Here is a 19,715-nt window from a genome sequence, read left to right on the forward strand (position 1 = left end):
AAGTCTCTGGAGACCTCAAAAACAGCACAGACAGATGCCCAGGCATTTATTTTAGTTCTTCATAGACTTACGATGCATTTAAAGACTGAAATGATGGATATGCCTCTGTCCTTACTAAAACAGATACATTAGATCTATTCACACCAGGGTGAACAGCCATTTGCCTCCAAACAGGATCCAAAGTGCACAGTTCACCTAGGAACAAAAAGGAGTCATTTTGGTGGTAGCACATCCAGAAGCAGAACGGGAGGTGTCACAGGCCAGCCAGCCTGCACCTGCTTCAAGATACACAGGTACAAAATCAGAAGTCAGCAATATATTTAAGCACCAAAGGGCCTTGGCTGACAGCTGCACAAGCACCTATCTACACCTGTGTCTGAGACAGCAGCAGGTTCTTGGTTTGGGTGAGTTGCCTGTGAACTTGTGATACACTCTTGTCAGGCTTTGAAGTTGAGTGTGCAAAGCTTCTGTTTGCTTTCAGGAAGGCTATTCAGGTTGCTCACCTAATGCATGGAAAAGAATATATTAGGTTTCAGTTTCATTCCTTTTAGCTCTTCACAGATATATACTTTGTCATCTCACCTGAAAGTGAATAGCAAATGTCTCCATAATGTGAGAGGAACAGAAGGAAAACGGAATGACAGAAACAAAATGATAAAGCCTAACAACCAACCTCTAGCTTTTAAGCAACAGAGAGGGCTGTAAGGCAGCAGAAGAAAGTTATAGAAAGTTTAAGAAAACTGAGTCAAAGAAAAATGAGAAAAAGCATGGGGATAGCAAAAGGGCTAATTCAATAGGAAGGACTGAAGTATTGAGTTTGGTCTAATAACTTGTAAGGAAGGACCTGCAAGGCTACAAACAGCTGAATAATTAAATCACTAATGGAGAAAATATATTTAGAGTGATTTATTGTATTGAACTAGAGCCAGACATAAAGGAAAGAAAGAAAAAGACATGACAGATTTGTTTGCTTCTGGTATTTCTTTGGATGTCTCCTTTCAGGGTGCACAACACACAGCATACGTGAATTCTCTTGGGAAAAGGAAAACAAAATACCTAAGTACTAGTAGCAGTTCCACAATGGCAAGTTTCACACAATTCTCAGCTCTATCACTCATGATTCTCACTCTGGAGAGTAAAAAGTTCACAGCACCTCTGTGGTACCCTCTCCACAACGAGGTTGATGTTCTTGTCTGCTGTTTTAGGGATGCAGAAGTCTTGCATTTTACTGTTTCTTTCTCACTAAAAATACTGCAGTAAGATGCTCTTAGTTTTCCATCCATTGGATTCTGAAGATACTGAAATAATTGTAACTACTTTTGTGTGTAGACCATTTACATTAAAAGTCATATATGTACACCAAGCTCTTACTCTACCATGAGTTTTGTTTGCACCATGATTAGCTGCTCTGCTAGGGAAATGCAGATTATCTGATTGTCACCAGGCAACAAAGGGCTTACAGTTTAGTAACTATGGGTTGGATCCTACTCTCATTAAAAGTTAATCACAAAATATCCATTAACTTCAAAAGTATCAGGAACAAGCCCTAATTTTCCATCTGTGTTGAGTACCTCAAAATTATTTTAAGCCTTAGATGAAATTTTGAATAATTGCAGGCAACCTTTATTTTGTATAATTTACATATGTAAGATGAAAATTGAATTCTCTCTGTGGCTACTACCCATGTATGTGTTATATCATGCTTTACAAAATATGAAAGGCCTGGTTTCTCACCTTCCCTATAGACATCTGGCTTTGGCAGAATTATCCTGTTCTGCATGGCACAGATGGCAAAGATGCACCACAGTAGTATGAACATTTTAAGCTTGTGGATATAACAAAAAAAATCAAATATAAACACTAATTATCATAACAGTGCTTCTACCAGACTTCAAGGAGAAGGTCAAGTCCCATGAACAGTGTGTTTAAAAAAGAGACCAAAGTCTAAGAATTACTGAATTATGCTTTATTATTGAATTATAACTTCTAAGCTTGCATAAAATTGAAATAAAAGCACATAATTTAAAAAACTGGTAAAAATGTTTAAAGACAATCTCAGTCACTTCTTATTCCCCAGACTAAACCTAACAAAAAAAGGAGCATTATCTGTAATTTGCAAGTCCCAATACAGTCCTACCCTGGATTACAGTAAACCCATCCTCAGGAGACTTCCATGTTCATGCACCATGATGCCACATCTGCTCAGTGGCTTGGGCCAAGCAGTTCATTGTTGATAGCAGGATAAATCCTGGCAAGCAAATCACAGGCTGTGTCTGATGGAACCTCTTTTCCATATTCAATTCCAGTCTACTCTGTCCCAGTACTCCTACCCTGTTTCCAGTCTAGCAATCAGTTTCCCCCTTCCCACCATGAGGGTGGTCTAACTAGGTTAACAGCTCAGACTGATTCAGCCAATCCAGAGGTTACACCACAAAAGTTCACAGAAAGGGAGACCCCAAAACCAAAGCACCTCAGCACCAGGAAAACAAAATGGTCCTTTCTGAGACTTCCTCATGGCAAAAAACATAATGAAATTCAGCCACCACCTTACTACAGTGCTGCAGGTGAGTGTTTCAAAAGTATCCATACAAAGAAGTACAGAATTGCAACAGGCTTTTGGATGAACACTAAATGCAAACTTGCAATGAAAGCACTACCACTAAGTTGCCAAGGCTGTTTGAAGACATCTTAGGCTACTCCTTGGGCAGCTTGTTCATGGATTTTCCATGCCTTGATACAAGAAGTATCACTGGAATCATAAACATCAATATTTTAACATAAAGATTCCTGAAGAGACAGTCAGGAAATGCTAAGTCATTTCCCAGCAAAGCAATATTTCACCAGGAAATCCTGATTTGCTGACACAGAGCTATTTGCAGACACATACTGGTTGTGATGAATTTTTGCCAGGTCTGAGGCAGGACTTCGAGGGAATCTGGCCAAGTTCTCTCCCTGCTCACCTGGCTGCCTGTGTGGGAAGGCAGCCTCACAGTCTCTGCTCACTCTCCCAGCCCCACCATATGGTGCAGAGGCACCAGCACTTCTGCAGCTCCCCTGCTCCCTCCCACACATCCCTGGGCTGTAGCTGTTCAGTGGAAAGTGTGGAAACTATGTGAGTCCTGGCTTGAACTGCACTTTTAAAAGCTACTTGCTTGAAAACTGGAATACTGAAATCCTCACTAGAGTGTGATATCATGCCAGGGCACATGGAAACCCTGGAAGAATCTGCCTGAGTTTGAGATCCACCAGGGCAGCCCAGGGCTCCGAGCATTTCCAGTTTTCCTGGAGTCATGGTTCTGACAGCAAGTACCACTCCACAGCCTCTGCAGAAATTAGGGATCATCTTGGGGACCCCTGAGACCTACTAAATGAAACCACTCCCATATTATCTAGGGAATAGAAATGAGAGGAAAAAATCAGGGTTTTTCCTTGGCAGAAAAAACCCTCAAAGTGCAGTTCCCAGTGGAGTGAGTGAAATACAACCTTTTATGAAATACTGACATTCCCACCTCCTGGAAGTTCCATCTTTCAGACCCTCTCTGACCTCTCTGAGTAACAGGCATCTGAAGCAAACATCATCCTCTGTTCAGGTAACTGCATACACAGCTCTGCAATCCACAACAGTTTTGCTGATTGCCTTTGAGAAGGTGATTGGTAATACCAGCTTTTTGTAATCAAATGTTCTGTTCCATACTGGCTTTCCTGTGCTCTCTTAAGAAAAGGAAATTCTCTTTATTGTAACCTTTGTTCTTGGAGCCTGCATATAACTTTTATCTCCCAAGGGTGCAGATTATATTGCACTCTGATCCAAACCCAAGTACACACAATAATGAGAACCGTATTCAACGTAATTGCTAGCAATAGTATTAGAAATTCATATTCTTATAATAAAATATAAATGTTTCCTTCCATGCAGATGGCATTTCATATTCTAAATCATTATGGATGTTCATAAGTCATGTATGATAAACACCTCTTGAAATTAAAATCCTTGATTCACAGGTCAGGCATAGCTTAGCCAAGAACGAGACATTATTCCCTCATTCTTCTGGCTGTAAACCTCTTCACCAAGTCTATTCTGCCATTTTCCTCAAATCCTACTAAAACTTTTGTCACTGTTTCAGTGGTTATCCTGAATTGAAAGCACCCCTCAAAAAACTAATCAACACATATACTTATGACTCATACTTCTGTAGATTGTTTCTCATATATTGCCTGTTCTCCCCTTCTCTGTCATGTATCTATTTAGGAACACCACCTGTCAGGTTATCCTGAATCTAAATCGTTCTGCTTAACAGGGGCCATACTGAAAATATTTTCATATCTCAGTAGCTTTCAATCCATGTTAAGAAAAACTGAAACTATGCTGGGTTTAGATGCTTACACTCCCTAGAACAAAATTTTAAAAACTATACAGTTTGGAGCTATCTGAGGCCTTTAAAAACCAGTGAGACTAATGACAGAGCTACTGCAGTCTGCAGAAACTAATTTAAAGCATGAGTAACAACAAGCTACACTAGAAATAATCAACCTTCCTTCTTAGTACAGGACAGGAATACTTCTTCTCTGATCCTACACACACATAACTCTTAGAAAGGCCTTCCCAGTGGCAACACTGCAGCAAGTGTGGTCATCTCCTCTTCCCCAAAAGACCAGAAAGCTTTTGCTTTATGCATTAGGGATCCCAAGAAAATCTAGTTTTCCAAAGCATTGATAATTTTACCAGTAACCTAGCAAAACCAGGATGGTAGATAGTGAAATTCAAGTTTGTGGACTATCAGACGTGTTCCGTCAAAATCCAGCTATGATTGTTGCCAGCTGCCAAGACTGAGTACTTAACCTTTGCCATGTCCCAGAGCAGGGCAGGCAGAAAAACAAGGCCAAACATCAAACCCTGGCAGCTGTGGTCCACAGCTTGTTGCAGGAACCAGTTCTGTGATCCTGATGCAGCAGCCAGAGATCTGCATGAGTGTGTAATTGCCCTGGCACCATCAAAGCTGACTGACAGCAGAGGGATAGGGTAAGCTGCCAGTGACCCTTTAAAGGAGTCACCAGACACAGTGACCCCTCAAACCAAAACTGGTAATTTCAGAGTCTGTAATTCGAAGTGCTCTGTCCCAGCTGGTTGGTGGGAATGTTTTTTTCCAAGGAAAGTTAAGTCAGTTACAGTAAATAAAGTGTGTGTGTGAGGCCAGAAGCCATGAATTAATGTTTCAGGTTCCTTATTTGACAGGAATGTTGCCTCCATTTTGTTGTACTGTAATCAAACTAACACATGCCAAAGTTGAGATCTGATTACTATGTTTCCATAGCTCTTAGCAAGGTCAGTCCAGGTACTCCTATTTAAAAGATTTATCTATTGTGCATAGCAGGCTTTCCAAGGACCTGCCCTGGTGTTGGAGAGGAATACATAGCATAGTAAAAAATGGTTTAATACCAAGCAAACTAAAAAGGCAAAACTGTTGAAGTGGACAGAAGAGCTTTGCTTGTGGTTGCTGTTTTATTAATCTACACTCTACTCTTATCTGTTCTTATCTTTGAAGTCCATGTTTCTTTCATCATGTGCCCTTCATCAATCAAAATTAACCAATGTTATTTCATTACCTACCTACAAAGAGACCTCCTAGCAGAGCCACTAGGTAGGTCTAACTCTGATACCAAGCTCATTATGCTCTTCTTTACAAGATTTTTTCTTAGTATAAAGAATGCCAAAAAAAAAGAAAAGCCAGGCTTCTGAGACTGGGGCTAATTACAAACAGTGAGATGCAGTTTCTGTTCCATAAACAAGCACTGGAGAGTGAAAGCAGTTCTATGTGAAAGCTAATTAAGTACTTGGTCATTCCACTAAAGTCCCCTTTGAGAGCACAAATTAATATCACTTACAATATTGCCTACTAAAAGCTGTGATGAAGACATCACTTCACATAAAGCATCAAACTGCCTTTAGATGGCTAGTGTCACTACCAACCTAGTTCTGACCTGAAACAGACCTTGAAGGCAATGAGCTCTGTCAGCTTGCTGTGCCCTGACCCACTGAGCATCCCCGGGTTGTACAGCTGCTGCTCGGGTCCCTCCAAAGGCAGCCAGGGCCTCTGACACAGCTCCAAGGATGTTACACCCCTTGAGGAAGAGAACAAAGAGCAGAGACCCAGCCAACCTGCATGAACATCTATGTGGACAGCGAAGGGGGACTAACCAGTACCTGAGCATGGGAAATTTGTCAAATTGCACCCCATTTTCAGCATTTTGTACGGCCATGAAGGATTGGAGGTGGAACCGTGACTTGCAATATTTACCAGAGCTGAGCTTTTTATCAGCAGCTGTGTTTCCTGCCATCAAGACTCAGTTAATGCCTGACCTGAATACCCTACACCCTTCACAGCACTGGACCAAGCACAGTTGCCACAGGACCCACAACCAGAAATCTACATAAATGCAGAACTATGCTGAATCAGGTGTGCAGGTTCCCACTCCCATTTCTCAGAGACCATACAATTTTGAGAAAGAGTGAGGCAAGTCAGCATTGAGGTAAAAAGAAGTACAAAATATTTTTGAAACCTGGAAATGGAACTGAAGCTTCTGAACTGAGGATGTTCCTCTTGCTTGTAATACAAATGGTTTAAGGAATGATGACATTTTCATTCTTATCTCAAGCCCATTACCTTTCTCCAAACAGTTTGAGCCATATAAATACAGAATATAAGTGTCAGTGAGAGCCAGGTGTCTGAGTATTTTATACAAAAGGCAACAAATGAATTAGCCTTTCCTACAGTTAATCAGAAATTAAATGCTCTGCCTGCTTACCTTGGTTGAGGTCTCACAACTGCTTCTTGACTTCTTAAAGCCACATCCTGTGCATGGTCATTAGCTGAGGATCCAGCCTTCCTTTGCCACCCTGAGAGGCCTGGCAATGCACTTTCCAGCTCCTATACACAAAAAAAAAAAAAAAAAAAAAAAAAAAAGAATGCCCTGAATATTTTGCTGAATGCTGAATATTTTGCTTTAAGAAAAAAAGAGCTCTATGAGACTGGATACTGAGTGTGGGGCTCTTTAATAACATAGTATGTCCTTCCCCTGTAAAACAAGTTTTGAAATCAAAGCACACTGTATTCCACTTTCTGCTTATTACTTAGATAACAGACATCAACTTCTGAGATGAGGTGCTACTACAGAGCTCGATTTTATTTTGTTTATGTATGCTTTAATATTTAATTTGAAATTATTTACTTTTATTACTTTGGCATCATCAGAAAAATTTTGGCTGATGAAAGCAAATGCATTTCACTTGAATAAGATTTGTAAGGTTTAACCAGTTTCCTTTTTCCCTTTTGCTTTTTTTCCTCTCCCTAACACATGCATAGCTTTATCAATAGAGGAATATTGCAGGAGTAAAAGGCAGTGGGGAAAAAAGTCACATCAGTCAACCTACCATGCAGAAAATAAAAAAGGCAATTTAGTCCCACAGATTGAGGAAGAGGGTAGCAATTAGAAAAGTACCCATCTTATTACAGGGTTTTGAAAAACAGTTGTAGAGCCATGACAAGATGTGTTCAGCACTTCTTAATTTCCTTTCCTATAAAATACATTATATTTCCCTTTCATTGCAAAGGCATAAGTTTATATAGTTATTTAAAAATTTATAATCAAAGTGGGACTTTTCCCTACCTTTTTATTAGCTTTTATCATATTTTATACTCATATTTTATTCTAATAGTTGAAAAAAATAAAATACAATATTCTTTACAAAACAATAGCATGCACTTCATTGGTAAAGCAATGTATCTGACTTGGCTCCAGTTTTAAAGCTTACTTGGAAGAATGGAAGTGAGAAGTTTGTGTTAAGACTGTTTGGATGGGAAGTTGGAGGTCTGAGGCCATCCTGCATTTACATGAGGAGTGACTGCTTTTACCTCCATCTTAGCCTGTGCCATTTTTACAGATTATGAATGAAGCTTGTTTAGAGATACATACTATTTAAACAAAAATAAATAACACTATTATAAAAATTGTAACCTTTGGGTTACCATGAGATAAATCACTTCTGTTTCACAAGATGAAATGTTTCAAAAATCTGTTTTCCTTTTAAAAATCACAGCATGTCATAACCCATCTCTGTCAGAGCATCTGCCAATATAGAAAACAGCCAGGACTGAAGTCTCTAGCAGAAGTGCCTCCTGGCTATCCTGAGAATGACAGTTCAGACATGAAAATAAGCAGGCACATTTAATGGACAGGGTAGTGAACAAATTTAATCCATGATGGGATGTGTGGTTTAAATATAAACAGACTATACCTAAAACGCTGAAGTGGAACTTGCAGACTGCCTGACACATTTGTGTGTTTATGAAGCTAATGTTAGGATCCGCTCCATTTTTCTGAATTCCTGTGCATTTAAAACCCCCAATTTTAATGTCAAATTACTGAAAGTTCTTTGAAATCCATTCAACCTAAGTAGTTACTTTATACTAGAAATATAAAATTTCACACAGTAGTTTTCAGCATTTCCATGTCTAGGCATTGATTTTTTCAAGATATCATTTTATTTTTATAGTTGTTTACCTTGATAATATGACTTGAAAACTGAACTTTTTACTACATCAACTATCTAGCATGTTTAGTGTAGTTTTATATCTCTGTATCAATAAGGAATTCAAAGATGATTTATTCACCTAATGATCTATATTCATGACTGTGCATCAAAGATGAGTGACAGAAGAAAGCATTAGGCAAGGAGAGCAGACTTCCCATTCCTTACCATCTGTTTTCACACTGACTCCCTGGAGTACGTGCTGAGCATATGCTTCTTCATCTCTTGAATTCAAATAATTCCTAATTGATCTGATTTTCTATAGATTAACAGTGCACAATTGCTAAAGAAGATCATGAAATTATAGGAAAGATGACAACAAGTAGCTGCAGTACAGCAGTGTAAACACATTCCAGACGACTGACTCTCTTCCCTTATTTGGAAAGGTTAAAGCTGCCCCTACACCCACCTCCTGCCCCCAGAGAAATAACTGTATGCAACACCCAAGGTCCAGCTTTACTCTCCTGATATTTTATTTGCTGAGGAATGGTCAAGTGAAGTCATTTGGTACTGCACTTTTATTAGACTTGGCCCTGTTAAATCATCACTGCAAACTCAATAACCTTTTCTTCATCAAGACCTAGGGGACATGACCACAGTTCTATATTTGTGTCAAAAGGCACAGGAATCACAGTTCAGCCCACTGACAGCCTTGTGAAGCTTAAAATCCCCAACCTGGCCATCTTTCCTTTCCTTGAACACAGCTGTCTGTTCCCTCTCAGTGACATCCCTACAGTGGAAATCCCCTGGCTTCTTTCTAGTAGAAAGTCACACAAAATTGGTTCCCATCCAAAGAGGCTGTCACCCTTCCAACACATGCAGTAAAATTATTTATTTCCTAATAGCCTTTTGTGATTTTAAATTATTTGAAAATTTTCTGAAAAAGCAGGTCTTGGGCTTATAAAACACAGGAGCAAACAGCAAACATTTCCTTGGGTTATCAGAGCAGCACCTTTCAAAAAGATATTGTCACTGCAGTATTGTCACTGTCTCTTTCTGATGCCATGGAGAAGTCACGTTGGGAAAATGAAGAGGCTGTCAAAAAAAGCCACTCTATCAAGAAAGCCAAGAAAAGGAGGATGAACAGTTTAATCACAATGTGCAGGGCATCATGATTTTCTTTCATAAATGCATGTACTCAGATATTGCTCTTTGTTAATCTGACATCAGCTGCCTGTAAGTACATCATTTATCTCTTTGTGTGGCTTGCTGGCAAGGTGTTTCACAGAAGGAAGGTACATGCAACTGCACAGTGTTTCAAAGCATCAGTCTGGCCCACTTTTTCAGATAATAACAACCTGCTATCTACACATGTAAACAATAGCTACTAGGAACAACACAGCAGCTCTTTGTTTTCTGCCTCACAGTGGAGAGAAGCAGTTGCTGCCAGCTCATGGCTAAGGCTCCACAGACAACACCAACAGGGCTTGGGAGGTCACAATATATCAAGGGGCCCAGTGAGAAACCAGAGACAAAAGCAAAACCTTCACAGATTTCTGCAGGCACATCCTCACTTTTCATAGGCACTGTCAACAAACCCAGGAGCCAGATGCATGCTTCTTTAAGACAAAAAGCCCTTGAGGTAGCTGAAGATGCAGCAAGGCAAATGCTCAGGGTCCAGGAGCATGCACATCCTTACTAATGACAAGGCTATGCAAAATGAAGGGCTTGCTAGATGCTTACTCCAAAACAGTATCCTTCTGCAAACCCATCCAAGAGGCAAATTCTTTCCTCTACAGCAAGCACCACTGAACTCAGTGTATAGAAATAGGATAACTATTGAAAAGTCTATCACAGTTTACTGTTCCCTCTATGAATGAGTTGAGTTTTTTATGGACGGATACTTGCTTGGTGCTTCTTTTTTATATTACACTCAAAGCTCTACACTACTTCTCATCTGCCAAGTACTCCCATCAAATCAAAGGTGAGATAAAATAGTGCCTACGTATCTTACATCTTCCAGTACATAGACATGGGAGCAATGGGTAGTATGGGGACCCAGGACCATTTTTGTCTTTCATAATTCAAGCCCTTGAGTAACGTGACAATCATCTGCCTGACACAGTTTTCCTTCCAGAGGCTGCATAAATAAGTTGCACTGATATTTTATGGCAGTCTAATTATATACTCAAAATTTTCCCCATGAAAATATATTAACATTTTCAGTTAACCTTTACATACAATGTAAAACACCTCAGAACAGCAAATCTATGCTGCATTAGCTTTCATTGGGTAGGAGATATATGCAAAGCATACGGATATATGCAGCAGGCAGACAGGAGACTCAAAGTAGCTGAAAGAGCAACAGATGATCCATAGGACAGATCTTTCCCTGTGTAAAACTTCACAAATCTTCATCCTAATATGCCTCACTTGCTCTTCATGAGGCAAATTTTCCTGTCATTTTCCTTACCTCCTTATAACCATGAATATCTCATGTCCCTTCAGACATTAACTTCCTATTAATGCAATACAGTTTAAAAAAAGTAGTACTTATTACTTCATCTCAGGGATGAACTCCAGTAAAAAACATGAGGACTAGAGCAAGAGCTGACACTGATACTCTGAAAGAGACTGTGATATTACCACTGGTGTACCATTTGCTTTTACTTTTTCTTTTTGAATTCAAAAGCATATTTCTCACTTAGAAGGTAAGGCATCCCATCCAAAATTATGAATACCCATTCTAAATTTGGAAAAATTAATAATGGGCTCCAAGAATTTCTGAAAAAGCTCTGCAAATTTCTATCCACAAGCAAGAGGCAGAAAAAAACCAAATGCATTATAAATCAAAGAAGAGCTGTAAACACAGGTATCTCTCAGGCCTTGTGCTTACTACAGGCCAGAAATTTACGAACATTAACAATTATCTTGGTTATAAGAATATATCTAGCTGAAGGGCTAAACCTGCTTTAGAGCTCTATTCATTACACTATACATGAGGCACAATTTGGGAAGGGCTGGAGTACAATAGAGGTAATTCCTGCAGCTACTGGGAGGTGATAATTCTGGAGTTTAGGTAGCAAAGTACCTCCCAGGCAGCAGCTTCTTCATTTCTAGTCTTCTTTTATAGCCTTTAGAAAATTACAGTTTTGCTCCCCTCAACTCAGCCTGGGAAATCTTGTGGGCAAGAGCACCAATACCAGAATCTGGAATTTACTACTTAAAGATCAGAAAAGCAAAAAGATAAAGAGAAAGTACAAAATCTCCCCACTGGTAGACAAAATATCAGCACAAGAAATCCTCAGTCAAATAAACAAAGTAGGAAATGTCTAAAGTTCTGAAACTAACAAGATTTTTAGATCTGAAGTAGTCACATGGAATCTAAAGAGAGATAATTGCACATCTTCAGCTATGGTCTCCACTCATTCCTGATAGCAGTTGCACCATACTCTGTATGCATTTCCTGACTGAAATAAATTGTCTGTCATTACAGACAATTCCAGGACTCCAGGTCCCAGAAAATCAGGGTGGATTATGGTGGGGTCTCAATCACATCATGGATTACCAGGGACTCTCACTTTGCATTTCAAAATGTATGTTTGCTCAATGTACCATAAAACCTGCTCCTTGGTAACCTTAGTTCTTTACCTGACTCTCCTCGTGGCTTTTTCCATTTTCTAGCTTTGCAATGGCCTTAGGTTTTCTTAGCTTTAAGTTGCCCATGTCAGGCTTTAAAGCGTTGTCAATTACAGCCTGCTGCTTGTGCTGCTGAGTGTCTTGCAAAGGCAGTTGCCTTTCCTCTAAGAAAGCAGTATTGTCCGGAAAATTCTCTTTGTTATCATCATCTCTGTAAGAAAATAAAATTGAAATGCATCAGGCAGTACTTCAGACACCTGTCAAAATATTATGAAGGATGAAAAGCAACAAGTTCTTATCTATTTATGGCATTTTAATTTTACCAAGTTGAGTAGTCCACACATCAACTACTGCATGTGTTAGCATCTGAGAGGCTAGTGTTTATTTTCAGCTCACAAGATAACTACTAATATCATTATACATTCATCTGAGGAGCCATTTAAATAAGACTAGCTTTAGAGGCACTAGTTTGAGAGTTCACATTCCCCAAATAAAATCTGAAAATCTAAAATCTGTTTCATGCAGAAGACTTTTGCCCATCTAATTCACAAAAATGTTGTCACATACAATAATTCCTCTCCATAGTCACATTTCCTTTTTAACCATTTCTGTTTTTCAGGCCTTTTGGACAAAAGGAGGGAGGTGACCCTGCAAAGCTGGGTTTTAAGAGCCAGATGTGTTCAACACATTTAGGTGGAAGGGACAAGTATCGTGTGCTCCCAGTGTGGAGAAAAGACTCTCCAGTATAACAGCACATCTTGTGGTTTAAACAGACACTGGTGCTCTCGTATTGCTCAGGTAACCACTGACAGATATTTTCCAATCTCCAGATAGCCTGCAGAGTGCAACTTGTCATAAGAAGATATTGCTAGTCTTATCTACACCCAACTTAAATGGGTCTAATGCCTTCCACTGGTAGTGTCAGCCTGGAATCACTCAGAAATTTACTGCAATGCAGAGTTCAAGGCTGCCTGTTTAGCTGGCAGGATGAGCAGGTTGGCATTACAGCTTAAAAATCTCTGGCTGCTGCTTAGTTTGCTGGTGGAATTTCAGATGTTAGCTTCAGCTGGTAAAATTCTAATGTCTAGCTGAGAGATGACCTCTCTCCTGGTGCGAATCTTCCAAAATGGAAAGAGTCAAGGACCATTGGATTACACCTCCCTGAGATTTTTTTTTCAAAAGCATGACTTGTTAATTCAATGTTTTCTCCTAAGGATTCTGAGCTGCCTAACACACTTTCCATCTGTTGCCGACAGCATTCCAGATGGATGCTCAGAGGGTGCCTATGGAGTTAAACACCATTCCTGTCCATGCTTTATTTGTGAGTGTGGGCCAGAACAGTTGTTATAGTTACAGGGTGAGGTGCTTTATATCCTACTGGCATTTCAACAATTTGCAGAATGTTGCTAATTTTAAGGTATGATCTGATTTAAAAACCTTTCTGAAAGGTTAAGTTGCATCCTCTAGCAGTCAACATACACTAACATAGCCACAAGAGCTCCATGCCTCAAGAATACTTAAGTTAAAATTTGAAGAATTTTTTTTCACAGAGACACTCATCAATGAACATATCCTTGCACAGTTGCAAAACTCTGCTCACTGCTGTACAGCACAGCTTCTGTACAGTAAAATTCAATGTATTAGCATCAGAGCTACATCTGAATGAAAGTAATAAGGTGTAAATTAAGAACACAAGACCATAATATATTTACCTAGTAAGAACAGTAGTTAATGTTAATGTTGGTTACACAAAACCATGTGCAAAAATGCATTGTTCAAAAATACCAATAGCATTAGCAGGTAATACTCCAGGAATTCTGCATCCTCTTGAGAACAAATATTTCTTTCTAATGTTTAAACAGAAGCATCCTGACAACTTTATTTTTTTGACAGTAGATTTCAGACAAAATTTGCAGTAGAACAGCTGGGACTGGAAATGCCTGCTTGATCATGTTCAGAGTCTGAATTGAATCCCCATCACACCTCGAAAATGGGTACAAAATAATTGCTGACTTTCTACCAGATCAGGAAATTCAGCTTTTAATAACATGGCAGAGGAGCCCAAAGCATAATATAATTTTTCCTAAAATCATCTTACTTGGAGTCATTTAATGCCATAGCTTCTCTATGACAGTCTAAATTCCAAAGGAATAGGAGAATCTGAGATGTTAAGTATATATAATTTTCAGCCAGATGGAAATAATGATGACAAAGAATTCGGAGCTTGCCATAAAAATTACAGAAAAATGACAAGAAATTCTGTATTTTGATTGCTTACAGTAATTCACATTTAAAAAATTAGAAACAATTAGCTAAGGGTGATTTTCTCCTAGACTCACACAAATATTTGCTCTAGTAGAAGTGTCATTCCTAGTGCAGCAGGGAAAGAATCCCTAAGTACCTTCAATTATACAGTGATCCTTAGTCTTAAAAAATGAACCAGCAGAATTTTTCAGATGCCTGAAGAATCATTATCAATTAATGTGATTATTAAAATCACATTCCCCTAACTCAAAAACATCAGGCTGCCTAATTAAAAGAGAAGTCTGGATGCTAACCATAGTGTTCAAGAATATTGTGCAGCGTGGCTGAACTCTGTGGAATGATATAACTGCAAAGGCTATGAGCAGTCTTTCTTCAAATAAACATACATATATATACACACATTACTAACAAATAGGAATTCACCTTTTCTAGGTTTTATTTCTGGGAAAAAAGTGGGGGCCTCTCGTCACCCTCCGTTAATACTCACAGGTCACAGACATGAACCAGGCCTGGGTCACTTGAAGTTTGCTGGCAGAGGAATCCCTACATTATGGGGGAAGCAGCCTGTAATTCCACTTCCAGTTTCAGAAGAGCTGCCCCACTTAGGACAGAGCACATTAAGTGATGAATTCCTAGTTCAGCATGGCAATTTGATGGCAGGGGTTTTAACACATTCCTCTTTCCCACCAGCCTTCTGCTAGTATCTATCAAAAGCCAGACTGCAGCAGAAAATATTTAAAGGGATACTCAAGTGTCTACACTTCCTGACTGCATCAGCACATGAATGAAAGCATTTGCTGCTAGCAACTGCTTCATGTAAGTAATTGCAGATCCCCCTCCAGTCACACGGAATTCCTGCAGCAGGTGCAGTTGTCCCTACAAGGCAAAGTGGGATGACGGATGGAAGACAAGAGCTGATGTACAAAATGGATAAATTGACTGTAGAACTATAGTTGCCTTTGCCTCCAGATGCCAGCCCCACCTTTTCCCTCTTCTTCATTAATTAATTAATTTCATTAATTAATTTCATTAATTAACCCCACCTTTTTCATTAATTACTTTATGGATCTCTGACACCAGCAAAGGGTGAGGACAAGACATACTGGGGGTATGAAGAAGGAAGCTCAGTATGGAAGGAACCAGGAACCTGGATAGAAAACATGATGGAAAGCTTGAGACAGAGAAAAACATTGCAAGGAAATACACTGTGAGGAGGCAGTGCCAAGGCCATAGCTGGATGGACAGAGCTCCCAACATAGATATAGGAGTATGGTAAGATGTCAGCAGGGGTGGTTATCTTGGCTTACCCTACTCTTACCACAGTTAGCAAAGGCAAGAAACTCCCCAAAGGGACAAAATCTCCCTCCTGCCTGTGCCACAGTAAAAGGAGGTGAGAGGAAGCAGCTCTGATATCAGCTAGCCTCACCTCCTCCTCTCACCAGTCACCACACTTGGCAATCTTCAGTCTTGAAAACCATTTTAGCTATGGGGAACTCTCTGGAGGAACACTAGGTGTCTGAGCACAGGTTCATCAGCCAAGACTAAGTGTGAATACTTGTGTATGGGAAAGTGCCTTGGTGGCTGCTTTTCCTGAGTGGGCTGTAAAAGCATGATATTGAGAGGTAGAGATGCTGGCTTAGCCTGCAGCAACTGATAAAAGTCATAAAGCGAGATAGAAATTTAAAACAACATAAATGAGCATGAAAAATTGTATTTGAATAACTGGATAGCAGTACATAGGAAAGATAAGCTGTAATGAATCAGGGAAGGCCATCATATGATATAAAGATTGTGAAGAAGTTCAGAAGCAACACTCTAAAATTGTTACTAGAAATTTTTCTCTTTATAAAAGTAAATTTCAAGCAAGATAGTCTCATGTAAGACAGTGCTTGAGGTAAGACCATAACAGGACCCTAAAAAAAATTAATCCATAATACAATCCAAATATCCATTGTTAAGGCACAAATTGTTTTGGCTTTGGCTTAAGAATGCAGCTTATGTGTTCATGCCACCTCTCTACATATATCAACACAGGCATGCACACAGTCCTCTCACCAGTAGCTTGTAACTCTTGTTATTCAACTTTAGATATATTTAGCAGAAGGCTATTCAAGAGTTTGATAAGTTTTATGATAGCTTGTGACCACTTAGCAGAGAGGGTTCCCCCAACCCAGAACCTAGAGCATCATCTTATTCATTCCTCAAATGTCAGAAAATGCACCAGAACAGCTTCAAGTCATAAATCTACATTGGTTGAATCTCACATTGGCCAGGAACTATGCCTTTTGACAAAAAAACCACTGATGTAAAACCTTTTCTTTCAGTACCAAATCTGCTGACTGATGGATATGTCTCTTAAAAGTAAGTACATCCATTACTGATATTATGGCACTGGCCAGAGCCAAGGTTAGAGATGGGATCCCAGTCTTGATGAACTGCTGCTCTGACTCTTTATAGTACTGCCTCTTCATGTTTCTTCCAAGGATCTCTGGTTTAATAGCATTAGATTATTTTAACCCTCTTCCATTTACACCTTTCCATAGGAGCTATTTCAGTAAAACTTGAAAACTGCTTTCTTTTGCTGACTTGAACTTTAAGATGTTCACATGAACACCTTCTAAACCAGGCTGCATGAATGGCTTGCTGGAAGCTTAGCAACCTCAGGCACTTGCCTTGTTTGGAGAAATGTTCCTCAAAATACTGTATCACTGATTTTATATTATTCTGGAAGCCCAGATTTTGCCTTTGCCAGAAGTGAAGAGAGACATTGTCAAATTAAGATGTATAAAGTTGCATGGAAAGTTGTCTTCGTTCTGCTAAATAAAAGTAACCTATTTTCAGCTATCACCAGCAGAAACTGGTATTAAAATCAGTATCCTCAGCAGTTCTCAAAAACAGGCTTAAGAGGGAGGGTCTAAACAAGATTTAGAGACATCAACTCTGGAAACCAAGTTGTTCATCTGGATGAAGCTTTTCCTATGTCATTGGAAATGGAATGTCATTTCATATGTCATTTCCATTGAGAAGATTTAAAATTAAAGTCTCTGAAAGAGAAAAAACAAGAGCTAAAAATGAGGGACATTCACCATTCAGGCAATGCCTGGCCCAGCCCTCGTGCTGCCTCTCAGCCCAGCACCTCTGCACCCCCCTTCCTTTCCCCATGGGCATCACTGGTACTACACAGTCAGGCAGCTGTGTGCCAGCCTGGCCCTTGTCTTAATGGTCACAAGAAGCAGGATCACCTTCAGGTCCCAGAAAGCTCAAGGTGAGGCAGTCAAAGGGGTTGCTCCACCACAGTCTAAGGGAAACAATTCATGTACTCAGAAACAGAGAAAAGGGGAGGAGAAAGCCCATTTTTCATATTTTGTTATCTGTAATCTGGTTATTCTTGAATGCCAGAATTTTACAGATCACTGTTTACTGCCTAACTAATAGAGACACAGGAAAATATTTTAAAATTGCAATTATTTATTAGCTGCTGTTAAATATTTCCCTATCTGCCACAATCACAGAAAAAGAGTGACTAAATTACAACATTAAATGAAGAAAGGTAATTTAAGCCAAAAAAGTGAAGCAATGTATGAGGGTAATTATTTGGATCCCTATGAAAGGTTACTGTAATGATTTTGAAAATACTTAAGGATGGATCAGACAATTAAAACTGGGCCTGCTTTCAGAATGTATCCTGTCCCCACCACACTTAGGCAAACAGCTCACTGCCCAGCTAAATTATTTGGCTTTTTTTTAATTATAAGCATTTTATCAGTTTAAAACTCAACACAAATGCAAACAAATCTACAAACCCTTTCCCTCCTGAGAAACTGCTTGGCACATTACTGCTGAAGAATTTTCCCTAAAAGGTTTTGAAACAATGAAAAGCATAAAAAATAATAATGTAGGGAACACCAAAATTGAAGTGGCTTAGCAAAATAAAAAAAAGACTATTTCATTGGTAACAGTTCCTAAAGCCTTTGCCTTTCTAACTTTCTGATGCTCTCCCTTTGTCCTGTTGTAAAGCAACAACAAAAAAAATTATCATATATATCCTTATGATCATGATGCATATGAAATGACTCCTAATGAGTTCATGGAATTGATTACAAATAAATTATGTACTTGGGACTTGGCCTAATGTATAATTATTTTGTTCAAATTATTTCCAATTCTTTTTTTGTTAATAATGCTTGAAGGAAGTACAGACCATGTGTTCTGAGAAAACTGACATACCCATCTTTATCAAGATCATCAGCATCAGAAATGAGCGATATTTATCCTACACTGAAAATCATACATTTAACCATGTGTGATGTGTATCAAACATCCACTCTCCCAGAAATGTATTTCACTGCTAGATGGTCCCCAGGTTATGTAAAGGCAGCTATTTCATGCAATCCTTCCCATGCAGCCAAAAATATACATAGATCACAGAAAACCAAATAAAATACATGACAGATAGCTTGGGACTTTGCAAATACTGCTTACAATTATCCTCTACAGTCACTAAGCTCGTGATTCTTATTTAAAAATAAGGACATCTTTAAAGCATTCACTTACTCTGCTAAAGCTGTCGTGTTGAAGGAACTATCTTGAATGCTGAAACAGAAACAAGAAAACATCAGATAAGTCAGCAAGGCAGGCAGGCTTCCTGTGTCCTTCTCAGTTGTGGGAACATATGCACAAACACAGCATTGCAAGGCAAGTCTCTGTGTGTTAGCTCTACATACACGACTGTATCTTCAGCTGCTCTGCACATGCTCATAATCAAGTCACCATAGGGATTAGTCCTAGAACACTCACAAAGCCCAACCAGCAGAGCTTTGAATTAGTACAGGGATGCAGGTAGGCTGTGAGCCTCAGAAATGGATCATATGTTATAGCTGTAACAGTGCTGCTGATAAAAGCTTGGGTTTACAAACAAGTATTTGGCATTTTGTCCTTCAAGCATTTGCTCTATGTAACTGGCTCATCAAATTCAGTTGTTTTTATTACTTAAATAGCTGTGCTCAGCTAAGATCTCTGGAGGATTTTTCTTCTTGTTTAGTCTCTTACACACTCAGCTCATGGCCAAACCCCATGGGAAGCTATGAAAAAATAAACTGGCAGCCAGGACAGTTCAAGTAGAAGAAGGTTATTAAGCTAACAGCAAGGAATAGCAATAGATGAAACCATTCCTGTGAAAGGAAGAGGCTGCTGTGCTCCTGCAGCAAAATGTTTCAGACCTGAGATAATACATTAAGCAGGGGTCAGCTTAGGATACTGCAATACTGCTGGTTCTGGGGTAGAA

General features: G+C 39.3%; 1 protein-coding gene across 1 annotated transcript in view; it reads right to left on the reverse strand.

Moving 5' to 3' along the window:
* The window catches only part of FAM13C (family with sequence similarity 13 member C), a 48,256-nt gene extending 29,209 nt beyond the window's left edge, over window positions 1–19,047 (reverse strand). The window contains exons 1-3 of the mRNA XM_008502175.2: window positions 18,986–19,047; window positions 12,179–12,377; window positions 6,805–6,926 (exon numbers count right to left, since the gene is read on the reverse strand). Of these exons, the coding sequence (XP_008500397.1) occupies window positions 6,805–6,926; window positions 12,179–12,377; window positions 18,986–19,047 (383 nt within the window). The remainder of the gene's footprint in view (window positions 1–6,804; window positions 6,927–12,178; window positions 12,378–18,985) is intronic.
* Window positions 19,048–19,715: the final 668 nt, after the last annotated feature.

Source organism: Calypte anna, chromosome 6 (genome assembly GCF_003957555.1).
Source record: "Calypte anna isolate BGI_N300 chromosome 6, bCalAnn1_v1.p, whole genome shotgun sequence".
Taxonomy (NCBI): domain Eukaryota; kingdom Metazoa; phylum Chordata; class Aves; order Apodiformes; family Trochilidae; genus Calypte; species Calypte anna.